The sequence below is a fragment of the Macadamia integrifolia genome, chromosome 4, assembly GCF_013358625.1.
Source record: "Macadamia integrifolia cultivar HAES 741 chromosome 4, SCU_Mint_v3, whole genome shotgun sequence".
In the NCBI taxonomy this organism is placed as follows: Eukaryota; Viridiplantae; Streptophyta; class Magnoliopsida; order Proteales; family Proteaceae; genus Macadamia; species Macadamia integrifolia.
The window spans coordinates 22,456,524-22,476,675 of NC_056560.1; the positions used below are offsets into that span (position 1 = coordinate 22,456,524).

Sequence of the window (20,152 nt, forward strand, 5' to 3'; positions counted from 1 at the left end):
AATGGTTAGGACGTTATTTTTATGACGGTAATTAGAATTAGATCACAACCATTAATCAGTTCACTTTCGCATTATTAAAAGAAATAAAAAATAAAGTGGCTGCTCTCCCTGTGTTCGACCCGTAGCTACACTGATCCGTACGCTTGCGGTTACATTTTAAATCAAAAACAGTGAACCAAAATGAATCCTATCTGGAAGTGAACTACAGCGATTACATCAAAGCATTTGCCCGATATGTTAGAAAATCTTAGCTTGGTGTAGGGGCCAAGCTTATAGTTAAGGGGCTCTGCTTCATTATCAAGTAGACTCCTCATATTGTCAAACTCCATTACCATCTCTAACTTTGAATCAATAGCAGGTAGGCTTTTCTGATCATTCCTCTCTCTCATCATCTCATTCATCTTCTTCAGCTTTGAATCAACAACCTTCAAAAGCTCTTGAAGTTGATCAGAGGTGAACCCATCGAGTACAAAAGCATCTTCTTTATGAGCATCTGCAACTGGTTTCTGTCTTTTTCTCCTCATCTTAGTATTTTCCAGTAGAAGATGATTACGATAACTTGTGACAATCCTTTGGACCTCATCTTGCTATTCTAGCCATGTTTGGGCGACGCACTGTTGATCAGAACCACTATGATCGTAGCAGATGAGAAGGACAAGGACGTCAACGCCATAGAGCCTGGCCAGCTCGGAAGTCTTCTTCTTCAACCCTTGAGCCCATCTCAGAAACGTAGACTGTTTGAAGGGTTCATGATTCTTCACTTCTGGATTTAGTGAGGGGAAAAAAAAAAAAAAAATAGAAGCAAAAATCAGTGAAAAGAATGAAGATTAGCTGAAAGAGAGGAATTAGGGTTTTCGAATTTCCTGGCTTTCAAAGCAAGCACGATGAAGTAGTGGAGGTCTCTAGCTATCCGAGAATAACAAAATGCTTTCTCTTGGCCGTTGTATAACAACTAGAAATTGGATTTCAAATTCGTGGTAGAAGTGCCATAGCGGGAATACAACGGCTGGAAATAATTGATTTCAGATTCTCTGGAGAGGTGGAAATTAGAAGTACCAAACGGGTAGGAGGGATTTGCATGCATACCCATCCGATACCAATCCGGAATGGCCCGTATCAGACATATTTGCCCTTGATTACAATTGAAAATATTTTTTTACTATTTTACCCTTAGTCTCTGTGACATGGATGCGTTTGGTTTTGTAAATCCCTGGGCATTTATATCTATTCTGAACATAATTTCAGTGAGAGTGTTTCTATTGATTAATAGTTCCCACAGATTGACTGTTTGGTAAACCCTAATTCGGTTACATGAATCTACTTGAGATACTGTTTGGTTACCATAAGTCAGTTATATGGATTCTATGGAATCAATATAAAAAACTGTTTGGTTATTACAAGTTGGATCTATGAACCAGAGATACAATGGAATAGGGGTATCAATCGGTCGGGCCGGGCCTGTCTCGATCTGGCATAATCGGGCCTGGCAGTGTGAAACTCTTGCACGGTGAATGCTCATTTACTTAAACGAACCTAGGTTTGGGGAGCATGGTATGGTTTTTAATCAGGCCGGTTGGTGTCAGACACTCGGGCTTTAATCAGGCTACCTTAAACGGGCTACAAAACTACTTCGTCTAAACGGGCTCTCCCTAAAATCCTTTTTTAAGTGGATTAAATGTCCATAAATCTTCAATTTGAACATATTAAATGTCATCCAAAAACTCTCCATAGTTAATCATATATGGGATCATGGTTGTTTCTTACCGAAAAAAAAAAAAAAAAGAAGGAGAAGAGATATTATGACAAGTACCAAAGTGATTATTCTCCACAAGAATTGTCTGTCCTTCATTCACTCCCTATTAAAACATCTAAAAAGGCCCTATTTTATTTTATTACAAAGTTGGATGTAATACCGTGTTCAACATCATCTATCATAGATTTTTTATTATAAAGTTTTTACTATTATTTTGTATTAGTAGTGGTAAAATGGGTATTTAGGTAATTTTAAAGGGGTCAGGTCGGTCGGGCTAAATGGCTTGGTTCAACAGGCTTCTTAAACGAGTCGGGCCGATCGGGCACCCGACAAGCTTGTAGCCTGCACCGTAAAGACCCGACATGTTTATTAAATGGGCCGGTTCAGGTCTGCCCTCAAGCAAGTCAGGCTCGATCAGGCCTACCAGTGCTGGCTCAGGATTGATACCCCTACAATGGAACAACTTATCTACTAAACAAATCCAAGGAGCCCTTGTAGGATCAAACAATTATAGTTATCCATCAACCAACTTTCTACCCTGATCTACGCAACTATACCTCGACAATTTTATGGAGCCTTAATTGTTCCTCATCACCTCATCTCTTCCTTTCCTCGAGCTTGACAAGTATCTCTTATCTGAAAATGAAGATTGGTTAAGAGGACTGAATTTGGGTTGCCCAGCATGTAACCTTCGGTTGCTTAGGAAGGTATTCATGCTCCCAAGTCTAACCCATATCAATCACTGCAACCAAACAAATTAAAAAAAAAATCATTTCTCGAACCAAACACATCCTAAAAATATTGCCTGATCACTGATGTCTTAAACTCGAGCGAGAGGTCTAAGTGGACCCCAAGGTTTGAGCGGTCCTGATTTCTGAGAGAGACTAGTGTGGATCACCACCGTTTATGATCTGTAAATGCTATTACAATTATACCCCTCCTCTGAAGCTATTTCATACGCGGAGAATCAGATTTGAGAAGAACCAGAATCTCTCTCTCTCTCTCTCTCTCTCTCTCTCTCTCTCTAGTTCTGTACAAATTCCTAGAATTCATCGATGGCGGGTGGAAAGGTTTCCTTCAAAGTTACTCTAACCTCGGATCCCAAGCTTCCATTCAAAGTGTAAGTTAAAGATTAATGTAGATTTTAATATTTAATCTTACAAAGCGGATTGTTGTATATTCGTTCCAGGGGAGAAGGAAATCTTCATGGCTGATTCATTTTTGTTCCTCGAATCTTTCAATTTTTGTATATGTATTCCAGTTTTAGCGTCCCAGAGGCAGCTCCTTTCACGGCAGTTCTGAAATTTGCCGCAGAAGAATTCAAAGTTCCTCCCCAAACTAGCGCTATCATCACCAATGGTGCACAATTCTTCCTTGATTTCTTTGATTCTACTGGTTTCTTTTAGGGATCTTTTGTAATTTGTGTTAATATTTGTTTATGGGGAAGACATGTAATTTATTCCTCCCTTCCCCTCCTTTCGTGGGTAGTGAAATTAAATTAACCCAGTTTAATTTGCGAGTAGTTTCTCAACACGGAGATTTACGATGATCCAAAAATGGTTGGTATTGGAGCAATTGATCCAATTTTATCTTGGATTAATTTTTCCTTGATCATCTTAGGGCTTGAAAGATATGGGCTGTGCAGTATCTTTTGAGAAGGCAAGACCCACATAGTCTGCCGATTTGTTTGCCATCTCTTTAGGTTTTCTTGGAAATGTCATATGGTTGTGCTTGTTCCCAAATTTTTGTCGCTATGCTGTTTAAGACCCTGACTTGAGTTTTTCTGATTCCCGTAAGTTTTCAGGGTTTTTGTTTGAACTTCTAATGGGAGATATTTCCCAACTTTGGCTCTCATAATTGTGACAAATAAAAATATTTACTTATCAATGGGATAGCAGGAGATAATGTGGGAATATTGATGAATATGAAAGCAAGGTTTTAATTTAGTAAAATATGCTAAATTTTACATGCTGAAACACCTCTTAACTTGTCGAAGAACTCATCGGACTTTGTTAGAGATACATTCTGTAGAAACGCAACCCTAAAACGATGCAGAAGATAATGAAAAAACAAGAACAAGCAATGCACACAGATTTACAAGGTTCGGCAAGATTGCCTACGTCTCTGGTGAGATGAGATCCTGCTTCACTATCAATGGAGAATAGGGTTACGGCGCTCGTCCCTCACACCTCTCAGTATTGCTTGCATTACAGAGAAAGAAACCCTCGCTACAAATATATAGCGAAAAAAACCCTAATCCGAAAAGTACACAATTGCCCTTAAATAAAAAATTCGAGTGGAGGGCTGCGCTCCCCTACACCCTCTGCTATGCAGGGGGCCTCCTGCCTCCCTTGCAATCCCCACGGCCCACTAATAGGCTAGCCGGACCGCCGTCCTCCCTGTCGAGGTGTTGCACCAGTACTCCTTGGATTAAACTCTGACGGAATACAAGACATCGTACACCAATAGATTCTTAGAATTGACTAATCAATGCAAGTCTCCTGCCAAATGTACCCTTTAACTTCTGCACTTGCTAGCTGTAAAACTCTGTTATTCTATGGATACTATCATGGTTCATAAGACCTGATATAGGAGAATTATATTACAGTGTGGATGCACCACTCCCCCACCCAACTAAAAATTAAACAAAGATATATTTATTTTTCATCTTCTGAAGCATAATTCTGTAACGCTCGTAGAATATTCATTGGTTTTGTGCTTTGTCTCATTTAATCATGTTTGACATGTCTTGTTCATTTTGTGTACAGATGGTGTGGGTATCAACCCTCAACAAAGTGCAGGTATGTCGAAGAGTTGAACTTTCCTGGCTGTAAATCTACCTTTCTTTTTGTGCATTTTAGAGTTTTTCTTTTGTCAACTAATTGAAAATCTGGTCTTTAGCTACAACCTTGCTAATTGCTCCAATTTACAAGAATTTCCACTATTGGTTGCTCACTTGGCTTGTATGAGTGTATGGGGTATATTGGTGTGTTGGATCATCATTTTTGTGACAGAACTTTGATTAATTTCAAATGGGCATGACCATCAATGGTATATTAATTCAATTATCGTTGCACACACATTATACAAGAAAAGATTCAGTAGAATGTGAATTCCAGCGCATTAAGATGTTCAAACATTTAAGAGATTGGTTTTAGTAGACAGTAACTATCAGGCAAAAATGGTGGGTGGGTCCTTTGGGGGGTTGCAGAGAATGCAAAATTAACAACCAACCAGACAACGGACTTGAAAACTTAAAAGAATCTATGAATCAATTCAATATCAGGTCTGGTATTATGAAACAGTAATCAAAATATATAATTTGAAAGAATTTTAATTACTTGCAGTAGAAAGATCAAATGGGGCTGAGATTTTGGTTGAGTAGTCATATGAGGTATACATATACCACCTAGACCTAGTCCAGAAAATTTCAGTCCGATCTGATAATGACTGATAGATGAATCAGCTTCGCTTGAAGAAAAAGGTGTATTCAAGAACTGAATTTAGTAACTGTTTTTAATCTTAAGGAAACTGATCAAGACTGATGGGAAATATAACCACATGGTCAATCTAAAATTTCTGGTTGATCAATCCGAATAGAGAGTGACATAGTAAAAATCGATAGAGGATTTAGCTGTCAAAACAGGGTATTGATAGACCAGAGCAAGGAGAATGGAACTAACTGATTAGCAGAAGATTGATAAGACTAAGAATAACCACAGTAGAATAAAAAGAATCAAATTCATCAGCCTAACCTAGAAGGACTCACAGAAAAGTCATACACAAGCACCAAATCCATATGCCCTCAGGCATAACAAGAATATTATCAATCTCAATTAAAAACGTGATAGTTTATAGATTATACTGACCCCTAAATCCTAGTCAGACCATGACTCAAAATAGGAGTGTAAATTGGCCTGGTTCTGGTTATTTGGTTCGGTTCCTAATTGGTTCCAGCCTCTTCAGGCCAAGATTGGAACTGACTGATTAACTAATTGGTCCTTATACTTTGAAAACTTACATATTAATATTTGGTCAGTCCATCACAGTTCTTAAATGGTTCTGGTAAATGGTTCGTAGTTTAAGAACTGATTTTTTCTCAATTGGTAATTGGTTTGGTCCATCTTGATCCAAAGTTTTTGTTGGCCGGGCTTTTTATAAATTTCTCCTAATTGCTATTAGGTTTTGGGCCTTTAGGCCTCGAATGTAATTATCAAATCACAACTTACAGCACTAAAACTCTGGGGATACTTTTGTCCTTTGACAAATACCAACAACTAAAATGCCTTGAGAAGGGTTATGGGATATGTTTTGATATTTTTTTCTTTGGGTGGTCAGTATATATAAAAGTTAACTATGAGTTTTATACATACAATTCTTCCATCGACAGGTTTTTAAGATATTTTCCCAAATTAAAAATGTACTCTTATCAGTATAGTTGTATCAGTTGCAGGACCATTATATTTTACTGCAGATGGTAGTATAGAGGTTTTGATAAAGTTGAACTTGGTTGGTTAAAAATGTATTAAGTTTTTAGACATTGACACATTAGATCCTTAACTGTTGTGTAGTTATGTCATTGTATATTGAACTATTAATGGTTATAATGAGGTGGGTGCAAGGGATTGTGACCCATTTCATTTTTATATGCCTGATTTTATTTATAAAGTAATATGAATGTTTGTCTATATACCATTTCTTTGTCATATAAATTGCTGGTTTCATGCACTTGTCTATCAGTTTTTCAATTTGATGTTTTTCTCCACTTCTTGTATTTCGTTTTAAAACTCTTTCTTTTTCTGAAAATGTTATAGTAAGTGATTAGTGGGACATAGAAAGAACCGAAAAGAGGAAAATAAATTTGAAGTTCCAGAAACAGTTGATTTTCTTAATTGCAGCATTTATGAGCTTCAGCCTTCCTGCATCTCTTGAACATTTCAAACTGACTTTTTACCTATTACCAACTTCATTTCTTTGCTTCCCCCTTAATGTAGAGTTTCTTCTAGATACCATGTAATGGTGAGCCAAATAATCGAGATATGACTCTGATAGTATTACCTTAAATGCAGATTGGTTATTGGACTCTTGATCCTTAATTATAATGCTTGGTTTTGTTGATTTTCTCAGGAAATGTCTTCCTTAAGCATGGTTCGGAGCTACGCCTGATTCCTCGTGATAGGGTTGGAGCTGGTGGCGCATTCTCTTAAATAATGCATCATTCTCAATAGAGAGTTCGCAAATCCACTTTCACGTGGAAATGCGTTCTTGAAGCAACTTATGAGTTAAAAGCTTATCTTGCATAGAATTGGAGGATTCTCAGATAATACTTGTACTAGCTGTGATGGATACTGTAGGCCCCCTAGAAAATTGATTTAAATTCCATGCCCAAGTAATTTTTAATGAGGTATGCAGTAGATATGTGATCCTTTCTCACTTGAAAAATGGCAAGCGGTAGTGCCTAAGGCTGTGTTTGTTGGGCTAGAGAAGAGAGAAAAGAAAAGAAATTGTAAATGGTAGGAAGTTTTCTTGCAAAATCTTTCTGTTGGTGAGAAAACTTGTGGAAGAGAGAGATAAATTTCTTGTTCCAGAGATCAGTTCAAAATTCCTTTTTTTCTCTTTCTTTTTTTAATCCAAACAAACATAGCCTTTGAGAGTTAAAAACTGCCAGCAGTATCGTTTATCCTTTATTTCTCTCAGTATCAGATAATATTGCTTCTAGTTATTGATTATTTTATTTCTTTAACTTCTATCTGTATCATTATTAGTATCAGGTACTACCTATACAGACCTCTCCCTCTTTTGGATACACGAGTGGTCTGTAGTTGTTTTAGATAAATATGGGTTTTGAACTCATATTTAAGGGCTGGGGAGCAAAACCCAGGTGAGTTTGCCAATTAACAAGTTCTCTGCCTAGTGGATATCTTGTGTTTAAGAATTTTTCTCTCTGAAGTGGGTTGGTTTTGAATCAAGTGCAGCTGTTAGTCATAGGCTTTGTACTGGTCTATACTTTTCCATTTGCTATGTTGGATTTCTTAGACGTTTTGGTCATTCTAAGTTGGTGTGACTCAATAATTTAGGGATCAGATCAGGCCTAGTTTAGGTATTTGATCCCGAGAATGAAATAGTAGGGTACGAAGCAGGTACTTGACACAAAAGTCGCAGGGAAGCTGTGTGCAGTAGTGAGGATCCAATGGCTGGGATCTATGTTAGGGTCCTCTCAGCTGCTGGATCCTCATTCCCACTCACCACAGAGGATTTGAGGATTTGAGTCTGGATACTTGATAAGTGAGGACGGATTCTAAGGCCCTTTTGTTGACTCTCCATGGGAATGTTTCTGGTGTTTTACTGTTCTGTTCTGAAAAAAAGAATAGAAGTAATGTTTTGTTCTTGAATTTGATGGTGAGCCTGGATGGCTGGATCCTTTGTCTTAACCATGAAAATGACTTCCTTGCGACAAGGCTCTGCCTCGGAATTTTGTAAATTGAGAATGCTTGTCTCACATTGACTGTGACACAGCATCCAATCAAATGTCAGTAAAATGGTTTTTATTATTATTTATTCCTAGCTTTGAGATGGTAGCCGACGCATTGAAGGCCAGTTGGAAGATTCAATGCATAATCAGCCAAGGCATGGAAGTAGAAACAGAGTTGACAGCGATGGAATACCGAATTGTAGCGAAAGCTTGCAAAGTAACATCAAGCGATCTCTGAGGAGTCTGTTGGAGCCCATCTAGATGAAAGGGTTGTGATTGCAATCTGGTCTAATCAAAGAAAATCGAATAATAATAGTAATATATTGCATGCTTTGTATCACACTGATCGCGTGGGAATCGAAACCCCCGAGGGCAAGCAAGCACTTCTACCCCATTCGATTATCTTTGGACAATCATTCACTCTGTCTTTATCACCAATCGGCGTAGTCATATGCAAGATCAGCCTCCTCTCCTTATTATACATATTAACGAACAGGCGATGGGTGGTGATACAGATCTATCGCTGCGTGGGAGCTGAAAACAGAGAATCCCGTGATAGGCAGGGGCGTGGGATCCATCCAACGGGAAATAATGCTTCTAATAATAAGTGAAATGTCTTAACATACTTCTTCTATGTTATGTTTGATTGTCAAGAAATGAATAAAGAAGGATAAAAAGCAAAAGGTTGAATTTGAGGGGAGAGATATATGATGATGCAATGGTTGTTCTCTCTTTCTCCTCAAATTCAATTTTTTTTTTTTTCTCTATTCGTTTCTTAACGCCCAAACTTAGCCTTAGTCTCCCAAACTAGGATGTTAGGATATGGATCCTCTTCAACGACTCTCCTTCCAACATCCTTCAAATTAGAGACATGCACATTGCTCTCTCCAATGATTCCTTTTTTGATTAACCATAAAATTAGATTTTTTTTTTTAACAAAAAAATTAAAACTCATCTTTTTGTGGGTGGCTCTACTACAGGTATATTCAGGCGCATAAACATGTCCTTTTACTTTCAAGAATGCCCTTTTTATGCCCTAAATGATAGTAGATAGAACAGCCTTTGTGCAGTGGAGTCATGCTACCACTTTTCAGCCATGTAGAAGGCTTCTCTAGTCAAATCCTCATATTCCACCTTGGCGAACCATGTATAATACTTAGGAGTTAGATTCCATTTCCACCATAAATCTCATGATATATCAAAATTCTCCATTTAATGTTTTAGACATTTTTGAACCATGGTTGTTAAATTCTCTAGTCAAATCCTCATATTCCAGAATTTCTGATGGTGATTTTGTCCATTTTACCAAAATAATTTTCTTTTTGTCCATGACATTGTAAGCATGTAACTCTTTACCCTGTGTTATTTGGATTTGGGTTTAGACTCTGATGAATTATGTAATGATGTCTTAAAATTCATGCAATAAAATTAGTATTTGAAGGTGCCAGCACCACAACTAGAAAGGGTTTGGTTTCAAAATCAAACTGAAATAAATGTAATTGATCGACGTTAACTTTGACTCTAATTAATGTTGATTCGTAAAAAATTTTGGGAATCGGCCGTGTGTCCTTTTTTTCAATATCTATTCAATCAGAAATAGACACACTCATGGATTTAGGGGATGCTATCTGTATCAGTAGATATCAACATTGATCCGATATGATTTAGATCGATATCAGATTGGCATATATCGGTCGGTTTTGCTCTTAATTTTTTTTTTTGAAGTACAATTGTTTCTCTTTCACCCTTGAAATGATACGAGTAATTGATCCGGATCGATCACAACTGATATTGATACAATACGATAGATACGATTGATACGATATTAATACTTGAAACCATGGGTAAACCTAAGGCAACCTCAAGTGTTGGACTACATGCATATGTCTAGTTGGAGGGAAAGTCATTGAAGAGAATTCTGATCTCAATTTTACTCGATTGAGATTGAATCCTATAATTTAAAACCTATGTATGACCTTGTGTCAAACTCTAATGATAAAGTTCATAGCTTGATAATAAGCTATGTTTGGAAGTCAAAAAAGGAAAAAAAGAATTGAAAAAAATAAACACATTAATTTATGGGTTTTCTTTCTCACCACCATACCTAGTGAAATATAATACTTCACTAGTTGCCACATAATCCATATTATAAAAGGCTAGGCAAACGTCTCCTTGTTATAATTTCAACTTAAAATGAGTAGAAGAAGTAGCTAAATTTACAAAGATGTTATTTTGAATTTTATTTTATTTTTAAAAAGATGAACACTACTTGTTTTAGGGGGGCAAGGGCATTTTTCACAACTCTTTGAAAACAAGGACTATATTCAGATGTAGGAAATAATAGATTGTATAATGGTCTTTCTCCTTTTATATTTATTTCTATTTGATGATATTTTGATAATATTACTAAAACTTGAATCGAAGTTTAGACAACTTTTCTTACTTATTTTCGATTAAAAAGTGAAAACTGTTGATATACATGGGTCCTCTATCATAAGAACTAATCCATATAAATTATATTTCACTTACACATAGTGACGTTTAGGAGGTCTAGAAGGTATAACGATTTATTATTAATGTTATTGTTAACTATATGGGAAAAGGACAAGTATGCTAGTGTAGTACCTAGGAATTGGGAATGCTAGCAGGATATTAGCCGTAGGATTTGTTCATTCTAAATGTAACCGTTGGATGGAGAGAAAATGTCCAATGCTAACTCCCATATATATATATATATCTCTAAATTTCCAAACATAGCATGTATTTCTATAGGGAAAAGGACATGCATGCTAGCAGGTCACCTAAGAATTAGGTATGTTAGCGCAATTTTAACCCTTAGATGAAACATAATCGATCTCATCCGTTTGTATTTGTTGCCATACCTAAGTTTCCCACCACTGTTGCTCTACGGTTACTCTCTCCCTCTCCCTCTCCGTCTCCGACTCCACTATCTGAATTATCTGAATCAACTCCAACTTCCTCCTATCTGAATCCCTTAGGACTCCCACGGGACTCCCACGATTGTTGAATCAGTTCCATCTAAATCCCTCACTGAGACAGGGAAGTCTCAGGGAAAATTGTTGAATCGACTCCAGCAATCTGCTTGACCAAGCTGGAATCGAAAGATTTGAACGTTTCCAGGGAGTGAGATCCATCTGTTAATTATCCAGATCTGAGAGAGAGGTCGACTGTGCTCTGTTGGGTTGGGATCCTTTGTAGCCTACAGATGATTCGGATCCGTGTTCTGTTATCTTCTTTAAAACAAAGCTCTGTCTGGCAACCGGCGGCTGGAGCAAGAGAACTGTGAGGGGAACCTGCAACTCGATCAGATCTGATGAATATTTGGGTTTCACCAGAGCGCTACTCCCTAAGACTTGAAGACAAGGGGAGGGGGATCAATCATTTTTTTTTTTTTTTTGCCCTTCGTTGATCTACAAAGGCTTGTTCAACTGCTCAACTTGCCGGCGTTGAAGAATCCAACCATCGACTGAATCCCCACTGCCAATAAACTCTCAGCCCCAAGCTTCCTACTCACTCCTCCTTCTCCGCATCCTTCTCCTCCTCTTTTTCAACATCTGGGGTTCACTTCACCGATGAAACTCTCTCGAAGTAATTCTCATAGATATATATTCCGGTGAATACCCGTTCTCTTCATCAAATAACATTATATGTCCATGCTACTCCCATACGAGATAATCAGATCCCTTCTCTTCATGAAACCCAACGCAGACATGATGTTCTCGAATCGAGACAGCTTATTCACTTTCTACGGTTGGATCCGGTAAAATGAATGACTTGTTCGGCGAGAAGAGAGAAAAAGAGGGAGAGTAAAGGTGTGAATTGAAAATTTGTAAATCTTCTCTCCAACCAACAGTTCAATTCATGTTGATCAAATTCTACGATCAAAATGTCGCTAGCATTTCTAATTCTTAAGTAGTATGCTAGCATGCCTATCCCTCTCCCATTTTTATATTTGAATGTTTTTATTACCTTACCTACAGAGAAAGAAAGAAAGAAAAAAAAGAATGAATAAAACAATGAATGGAGAGAGAGAGAGAGAGAGAAAGAGTACGGACTACGGAGCACATGGTGCCATGAAAACGACGCCACCTCCAAATTGACATCCTCAACCTTTTTTATAGGGAGAGGGTGGGGTGTTTGTAATAATACGGCGTCGTTTGCCAACCGACCCATACTCAAATCTAACTCCTTCAACCTGTTCAAACACCTTTCTGGGCTCTGCTGCTTCGCGTATTACGCCGCCATTCATGGTTAATGTACACTCTCTCTCTCTCTCTCTCTCTCCCTCTCCCTCTCTCTCTCTCTAATTCACTCTCATCTTTCCATTTTCCATGGTGGACCTCAGCATTTATTCCAATTGGGAAGTGGGATCACAGTACTTTATTAGTATAATACCCCAAGCCAAGTCAAGTTTTTGGCTCTGAGCCGCCCTCCCCTAGCAGCTGAACTTCTTTGTCATCATCATCTTCCCTAATCATAAGTCCATTACCCATAACCTCTCATCCGTTGTGGACTTGTGGTCCTTGTGGAGCATATATCACTTTGCAGAGTATAGGGGCTTGTAGTCTCTCTCTCTCTAGAGTCCTAGTCTAGATTCGTTAAGCACCTTTCAGCTCTGCTCTCAAAGATCCTTCTATTCTGCAACTTTTCTTGAAAATTTTTGTTGAACAAGCAATTCAAAAAGTTCAAAAGCTAAAAAACCCATGTTCTTATCTTCCTAAAAAGCCACGATCAATCTCTCTCTCGCTCTCTTTTTGAGGGTTTGGTTACGATTAACAAGACTATGCAAACCATTAGAGTCTCCCAAAAAAAGAGCATGAGACCACTGTTCCCCTCTCTCTCTCTTACTTTTTTTCTTTCTTTCTTCTGTGATGGTATTAGCAAGATTCTGGAGCCATGGAATCAAAGACCCTACATTCAGTGTCCCCACAAATAGCTAGAGACTACTGTTCCTCTCTCTCTCTCTCTCTCTCTCTCTCTCTCTCTCTCTCTCTCTCTCTCTCTCTCTCTCTCTCTCTATGTGATGGGCATTTAGTAGATTCTGCAACGATGAGAACCAAGACCTACCACTACAGTCTCTCACCACAAAGAGCTTGATGCCAGTGATGCTCTCTCTCTGTCCTTCTCCTCTGTGATGGGAATTAACAAGATTCTGGGGCTATGAAGACGAAGACCCAGCATTTCACTCTTCCCACGAAGAGTGGTAATGGTTACAGCAGCGAGAGCAGTTCTTCGAGTCCACCTTCCTCCCCAAGGAGACCTTATCGTGGTCCACATTACAGGCGTCGTCTACGGTCGAAGGTTCACTCGCAAACTCATCATCGCGAGAGCTTCTTCTCCTCTGTCCTCCTCCGCTGCAATGTGCGGATTTTCCTTCTGCTACCCCTGTTTTACTTCTCTGGGTTGCTCATGTGCGTTGGCACCTTCACTGCTCTCCTCCGTTCTGTTCCTCCGGTTCCTGGGTCGGTGTACCGAAGCCACGAGGTGTTCCTGAAGCTCTGGCCTGAAATTCAGTCCGATAATGGATCCGCCATTGAGGTTCTCCCTTTTTTCCTTCTGCTTCTTCGGCCTTTTCTTTTATTCCTTTTCATATTATTCCTGCTTCATTAATTTGTTTCTGTTGTTTGGGTTCTTACTGCTTTTCCCTCAATGGTTCTAGATTTTGGTTTTGGAATCGGTCTAATCTGTTTATTAACCTTTTACATGTTACCGAAATGCAGGACTGGTTCTTGTTCCTGAATTGAAGCAAAAAATAAGTATATTAAGAAAATCTAATTTAGGCCTCATAATTTTTTATGGCATGGGACTTCGTATTTCAGAATGATACATAATAATATAATAGGGTTTTTTCTTATGAGCTACCCGTAATGGCTGCAAGAATGGTGGTGTTTCCCTGATTGCTGCAATTCAAGTTGTAACCAGGGAGGATGGAAATAATAATTTGATAAACAGAGCTTGTCAAATATAATAAGGAAGCCACAAAGATAGACTCTTTCATTTTACTGCTACTTGTCAAGCTTGTTCTTATAGAACAGGACATTTAAGAGGAAACAGTCTTCTTATGGGCTTCTGGGAATTTATATCGTAGAACTGTAATCATGAATTTATTAACAGAGTCGGTCATCATGCTGCTTCAGTTGGTCTAAGAACTACCCAGTAATTTAGGATGTAGGTCTTGTATTGCTTCCCTTACCTAATACATTGAATTTTAGAGCTTCAAGCTGTTTTTCACTTGAACCCTATTGTCTCAAAGAGTGGGCGAGCCTACGGCACAACGGTTAAGTTGCACTATTGCAACCTATTGGTCACAGGTTCAAAACTTGGAAACAGCCTCTTCTGCGAAGCAGGGGGTAAGGCTGTGTACACACTTGCCCCTCCCAGACCTTGCAGTAGAAGGAGCCTCGTGCGCTGGGCTGCTCCTTTTTTTTTTTTTTTTTCCTATTGTCTCAAGGCAAGACACTTGCATATTCAAATTAGTCCAGCAACAAATGTTTTCTTGGTAATAAAAATAGAATTTAACACTATAAATTTGTTTTATTCTATTAGTAAAATATGTGCTATCTAGTGAACATTTGATAGCTTACAATATATTTTGTTCCTCTTGTAGTTGTCTTCCGTATGGAAGTACAGAAGGAGGCTGACAGAAAGGAAAAACTGTTCAAGTCCAACCTCTGGAGGTCGCTTTGGTATGGATTCATCTTGTAACTGCTTTTGCCTCTCTATTTGTGTTTCTCAGTGATATAATAACATATGCTTCAGCTTCTATGAGTTTAGTGGTTGATCTAAGAAGTGTCTTATGTTATCTTGGCTTGAGCATGTTTCCTGACGATTAAAGATCACAGCACAATCATTTAATGATTGGACATTAGGGAAAATAGTAACCACTATGATTTGTTTGTGCTAAGAATGAAAAAAAAATGCTACCTTCTTTTGTTGTAAACTAAAGTTTCCATTAATTTTCAGGGTTCACACAACCTATTGGTTACTTGATTGTTGAGGCTAATGGTGGTCTTAATCAGCAACGCTCATCAGTAAGTAATTCTTGTGGGTATGCACTACTATTTTCATATATGAATCATCAAGTTTCCTATTGGTTACTTGATTGTTTCTTTCCAAGGAATCGCCATTTCCCTTGCATTTTGGCAATCATTTTCAGTTTTCCAAGAATCAATACTGGTTTCTACTCAGATTCTGGATGGGAACTAGTTCAACATTAATTTGACAGCAGAAAATTGGTGATATTTTTTTTTTAAATCTCAGGGTGCCTCCGGAAATGTGTTGAAGTGCTTTTAATGTGACCCGAAATTGAACAATTGGCAATGTTTTTATTTCCTTCCTCCAACCCCCAGGTCCGAAAAAGAAAATTACAAAGTGAAGAATCTTTTGTTTTTTAATTTTATTATTACATTATTGCTGACAACCACCAAGGAAAGAGGACGGATGCAAATGAGGAGGGAAAAAAAATGAATCATTAAAATTTCACTAGAATTCATTAAATAATGGAATTGAGATCTATAGATGTCCTTGAAGCAGCAATTTGATATTGAACTGCTAATTTTATCTACCACTTCTTCAAGCATGCCAAAATGCATGCAGAATGAGGTGCATGCAGTAGTTTCTATACATTCATCTGAAATTTTCATTGTTATCAAACTTTATTCTGCCAGATCTGCAGTGCGGTGGCTGTGGCAGGGCTTTTGAATGCTGTGCTGGTCATTCCTCAGTTTCAGTTTCACAGTGTATGGAGGGATCCAAGGTAGGTGGCCAAATACTTTGATCTGGTCATTATCTTATTATCATAGCTGAGTTGAGAATGTTGAGATGGACAAGTGATATGACTTTGGAGGATCAACTTAGGGAAAAAAAAATGCATTAAGGGAACTTGAGAGTGTCACCAATAGGTGAAAAAAGGGTAATTCATGGTTGAAATGAAACCATGGATTTTGAGTTATGGTGAAAATATATTAATGTCGTGGTTGAGGTCTTTCTTTTTTATCACAATTTCAGACCTTTGGAACCATGCTTCCAATTGTGATCTTTTTCACACTCATGTTTTACTATCTACTCAAGCAGCCTGGTAGAAACCTACTCACTCTATCATGTATCTCAAATTTATTGAGAGCTGATTTTGTTTTCTCCTGCTACTTCTTTAGTGGATCTACCTACCATCCCATGCCAGCCAATCCTATACTCTGCCTCTTTCCATCTGAGAAGTTGACGATTGTTTACTGAAAAGTAACCCATTGGAGAGATTTTGCCGCATGCAAACATTGACAAAATATCCTGGTTATGGGTCATGGGTTTATATTTCTGTTTGTAATTTGATTTATGCTGTGAGGAATTTCAAATTATTACCACCAACTTCTAGGAGTTGTCCATTTGCATTAGAAGTTGGAAATTAATAAAAGGTGATATAAATCATTTTTTATTTCTAAATAACATGTAACTTATTTCAGTAGTTTCTTTGGATTAGTAACTTCATGTGCTTAAAATTCAACTGATTACAGATGATTCTTCACAACAACCTAGTTTAATAGTTTTTTAAATTAAAGCTATAAACTATAGTTTTTTAAATTAAAGCTATAAACTATAGTTTTTTAAATTAAAGCTATAAACTAACTGAGTAATGCTATCTATTTTCTTTTTGCAGTGGGTTTGGAGACATATATGATGAAGATCATTTTATAACCACGCTGAGAGGCTATGTGACTGTGGTGCAGGAATTACCTGAGGCATTGATGGAAAGATATGATAACAACATTAGTAATATACCAATCTTCAGAGCCAAAGCTTGGGCACCAGTCAGTTATTATTTGGGAGAAGTTTACCCTATCTTGCAAGAACAAGGGTAGATAATGCAATGCAATCACAATTTTTCTTTAAATCAAATGTTTCTTTCTTTTATTTCTAATCTGAGTTGCAACATTCTTTGTATATCTCCCTTAAGTTTATTTTAATCCAGTATGAATGTAATTAATGTTAGGGATGCTGCTAGGTGGCAACATGCATGAATTTAACTTCAGCTATATGAAACCCTTTTTTCTTAGCCAACAACCAGAAAATGTTACCCATGCCAAGCGAAAGGGTAAGGCTGCGTAGTTCTTGCCCATCTGGACCTAGCACATGCGGGAGCCTCGTGCACTGGGTACTCCCTTTTTATGACCAGCGAAAGCGATAAAAGGAAAAGGAATAAAGAAAAAGAGCCAACAATTATGGATAGGAATGTGCAATGATGATCATCAAATAGACATTCTATTTGAGCTTTTGAATAATTTCTTGACACTATCTATCAGTTGTATGTAGTATTACGTGGGACCTATTTTGAGGTCTTTTTCCTATGGGTTGCCTGGTTGATGCAGGGTTATCCGCATAGTGCCCTTTGCGAACAGATTGGCAATGCAAGTTCCATCTAATATTCAATATCTTAGATGCATAGCCAATTATGAAGCGCTGAGATTTTCTGCTCCTATTGCAAAACTAGCTAAGGAATTAGTCAATCGCATGGTTAAGAAGAGCTCAATGAGTGGTGGGAAGTATGTCTCCATCCATCTTCGTTTTGAGGAGGTATCAATGCTTATTTTCCATGAATACGCTAGTGAAGTTCTTGAATCTTCAACATTGCTGGGAACCTATGATGTTGTAAATTGATTCAATTGAGCATTTCCCATTTGACTGTAGGATATGGTGGCTTTCTCATGCTGCGTGTATGATGGAGGGAAGACTGAAAAGTTAGAAATGGATTCAGTTCGTGAAAAGGGGTGGAGAGGAAAGTTTAAAAGTAAAAATCGTGTGATCGAACCTGGCCTAAATAGAATCAATGGAAAATGTCCACTGACTCCCTTGGAGGTAACTATACCTGTCTTTGTGGTTCTTTAGGACCAAAATATAGATAGGTTTTCATGCCATTGAAACCTTAATTTTAAAGTATTTTATGTAGAATTAACATCTGATTGATGGTATCAATTTAGGTCTTCTCTAAAGTTTGGTGCTTTGAATGCTACAACACGTAATAAGAAAAAAAAAAAGGTCAAATAACACAATTTGAAATCCTGCTTGAAAGTACTGAGCATCCTGTGGTTGCAGAAGCTAACTGAAGTCTCGAAATTTAGTGACCATTTTGATATCTTGAGAGTTTAGACCTTTGAATACAGCACTGATACATGTAGCTGTTCTGGTATCATGGTTTGCATGTCCGTGCTTATAGTATAACTCAAAATTCCAAAACTAAAGTAGTAGAAACGACAACTTTACAATGTTCTATGGTAAAGAACATTGTAAAATGTGAAGTATGATGCATCCTACACTCTATAAATAGCAGAAATGCTCATTGATCTGGACCCTCAACTGTTTTATCCAAAACAAATGGTTGATGCATTGTAGTCTGATGTTATTTTCAGTTTCATGGTGTATTCCCCCCACCCCCCTCCTCCTGCAGTCAAATATTGTTTAATGAATTGTATAGTTATGACTCTTTCTTGAAACTTTTTCTTTGTCAGCATAGGTTGGAATGATGCTAAGGGGCATGGGCTTTGACAACTACACTTCGATTTATCTTGCATCTGGTAAAATATACCAGGCTGAGAAGAATCTGGCTCCACTACTGAAGATGTTTCCCCTTCTCCAAACCAAGGAGTCTCTTGCCACTGGGGAGGAGCTTGCTTCTTTTGAGGTAATTATTATTATAATAGCCTCAAGGGAATTGGTTTCTTATTTCCTAATCTTTAGCTTCATGGATTTTGGTGTACAGGGCTATTCTTCGAAGTTGGCTGCTTTGGACTATACCGTTTGCTTGTTTAGTGAAGTTTTCGTGACAACACAAGGGGGCAACTTCCCTCATTTTCTTATGGGCCACAGACGGTTCCTTTATGATGGACATGCTAAAACAATCAAACCAGACAAACAAAAGCTAGTTTTTTTACTTCAAGACACTACCATAAGGTATCTGCTTCCCTTTTTCTTCATTTATGTCTAACATATGACGGAATTATGTATGTATTCATGTATTTTTTTTTGGAATGTGATATTGAAAATTTTCTGTTCCATTGATTTTTTTGTACAGCTGGAAAGCTTTCAAGGAGCAAATGAAACTAATGCGCATAGGAAATGACCGGATAAGTGTAACTAGAACCAAAAAGGCTAGCAAAAGATCATCCATCTACTCTTATCCTTTGCCAGAATGCCGGTGTCTCCAGGGATCACCAAATTTTACAGTTGGGTCACACATGCTTGGCCACCAGCTCAAATATTTAGCGTAAGAATTCAGCGACAGCAGTTTCTTTCTGGTGGAGCCACTGTCATTTATCCTCTGATGACGCCTTGCAACTGCTTCCTTTCTCTTTTTCGTTTTCCGTTCTCTGTTCATGATTTTCTCCCTACCACCACAATGCCTGTTTTACATGGTGATTTGAGTTGCTTCTGTTGTATAGGCTAGATGCATGGATTAGGTAGGTGAGTTGATAATGGTGTATAGCTTGTTGCAGGTTTGTGGATTTTGATCCATGGGGAGTTGATCATTTGTCTGTTGGTGTAATTCTCAAAGAAAAAACTGTGTATGTACAGTTGGATCCATTACCTGAAAGAACTTTGTGATTCAGGACTCAAATGTTTGACAGTGGAATGATCTGTAGAAATTGATTTGATTGCAAGTTATTAGATGCTGGCATTGACCTGGTCTATGTGGTATCTGGTCCTGGTCCTCAAAAGAAGCTGGTGTGAAAAAATGGCCATAAGGCAGCAAAAAAACTAACCACAAACAATTTTATGATCAGTTGCAGTTGCACCATCATAAAAATGCTGTTTACGATATAAAAAGCTCATGAGCTAAGAGGAGATGGTCATGGATATGCCGACCTTTAATGAAAGTAACCTGATTAGGTTTAATGATAGCAGGAAAGATGGGCTGAGTT

The 20,152-nt window shown here is 37.9% G+C and overlaps 2 protein-coding genes across 2 annotated transcripts; both read left to right on the plus strand.

Annotated features, from left to right (window-relative positions):
* Window positions 1-2,708: 2,708 nt before the first annotated feature.
* Window positions 2,709-7,160, plus strand: LOC122075607 (ubiquitin-fold modifier 1). Its single transcript, XM_042640688.1, has 4 exons — window positions 2,709-2,873; window positions 3,015-3,112; window positions 4,522-4,554; window positions 6,881-7,160. The coding sequence occupies exons 1-4, from the start codon at window positions 2,809-2,811 to the stop codon at window positions 6,958-6,960; spliced, it is 276 nt and encodes a 91-aa protein (XP_042496622.1). The 5' UTR covers window positions 2,709-2,808; the 3' UTR covers window positions 6,961-7,160.
* A 5,376-nt stretch (window positions 7,161-12,536) lies between these two features.
* LOC122077563 (O-fucosyltransferase 10-like) lies at window positions 12,537-19,898 on the plus strand. Its single transcript, XM_042643528.1, has 10 exons — window positions 12,537-13,784; window positions 14,854-14,932; window positions 15,210-15,277; window positions 15,914-16,002; window positions 16,897-17,094; window positions 17,606-17,810; window positions 17,925-18,092; window positions 18,748-18,915; window positions 18,994-19,184; window positions 19,306-19,898. Exons 1-10 carry the CDS (start codon window positions 13,407-13,409, stop codon window positions 19,499-19,501), a joined length of 1,740 nt encoding a protein of 579 aa, XP_042499462.1. The 5' UTR covers window positions 12,537-13,406; the 3' UTR covers window positions 19,502-19,898.
* The last annotated feature ends 254 nt before the right edge of the window (window positions 19,899-20,152 follow it).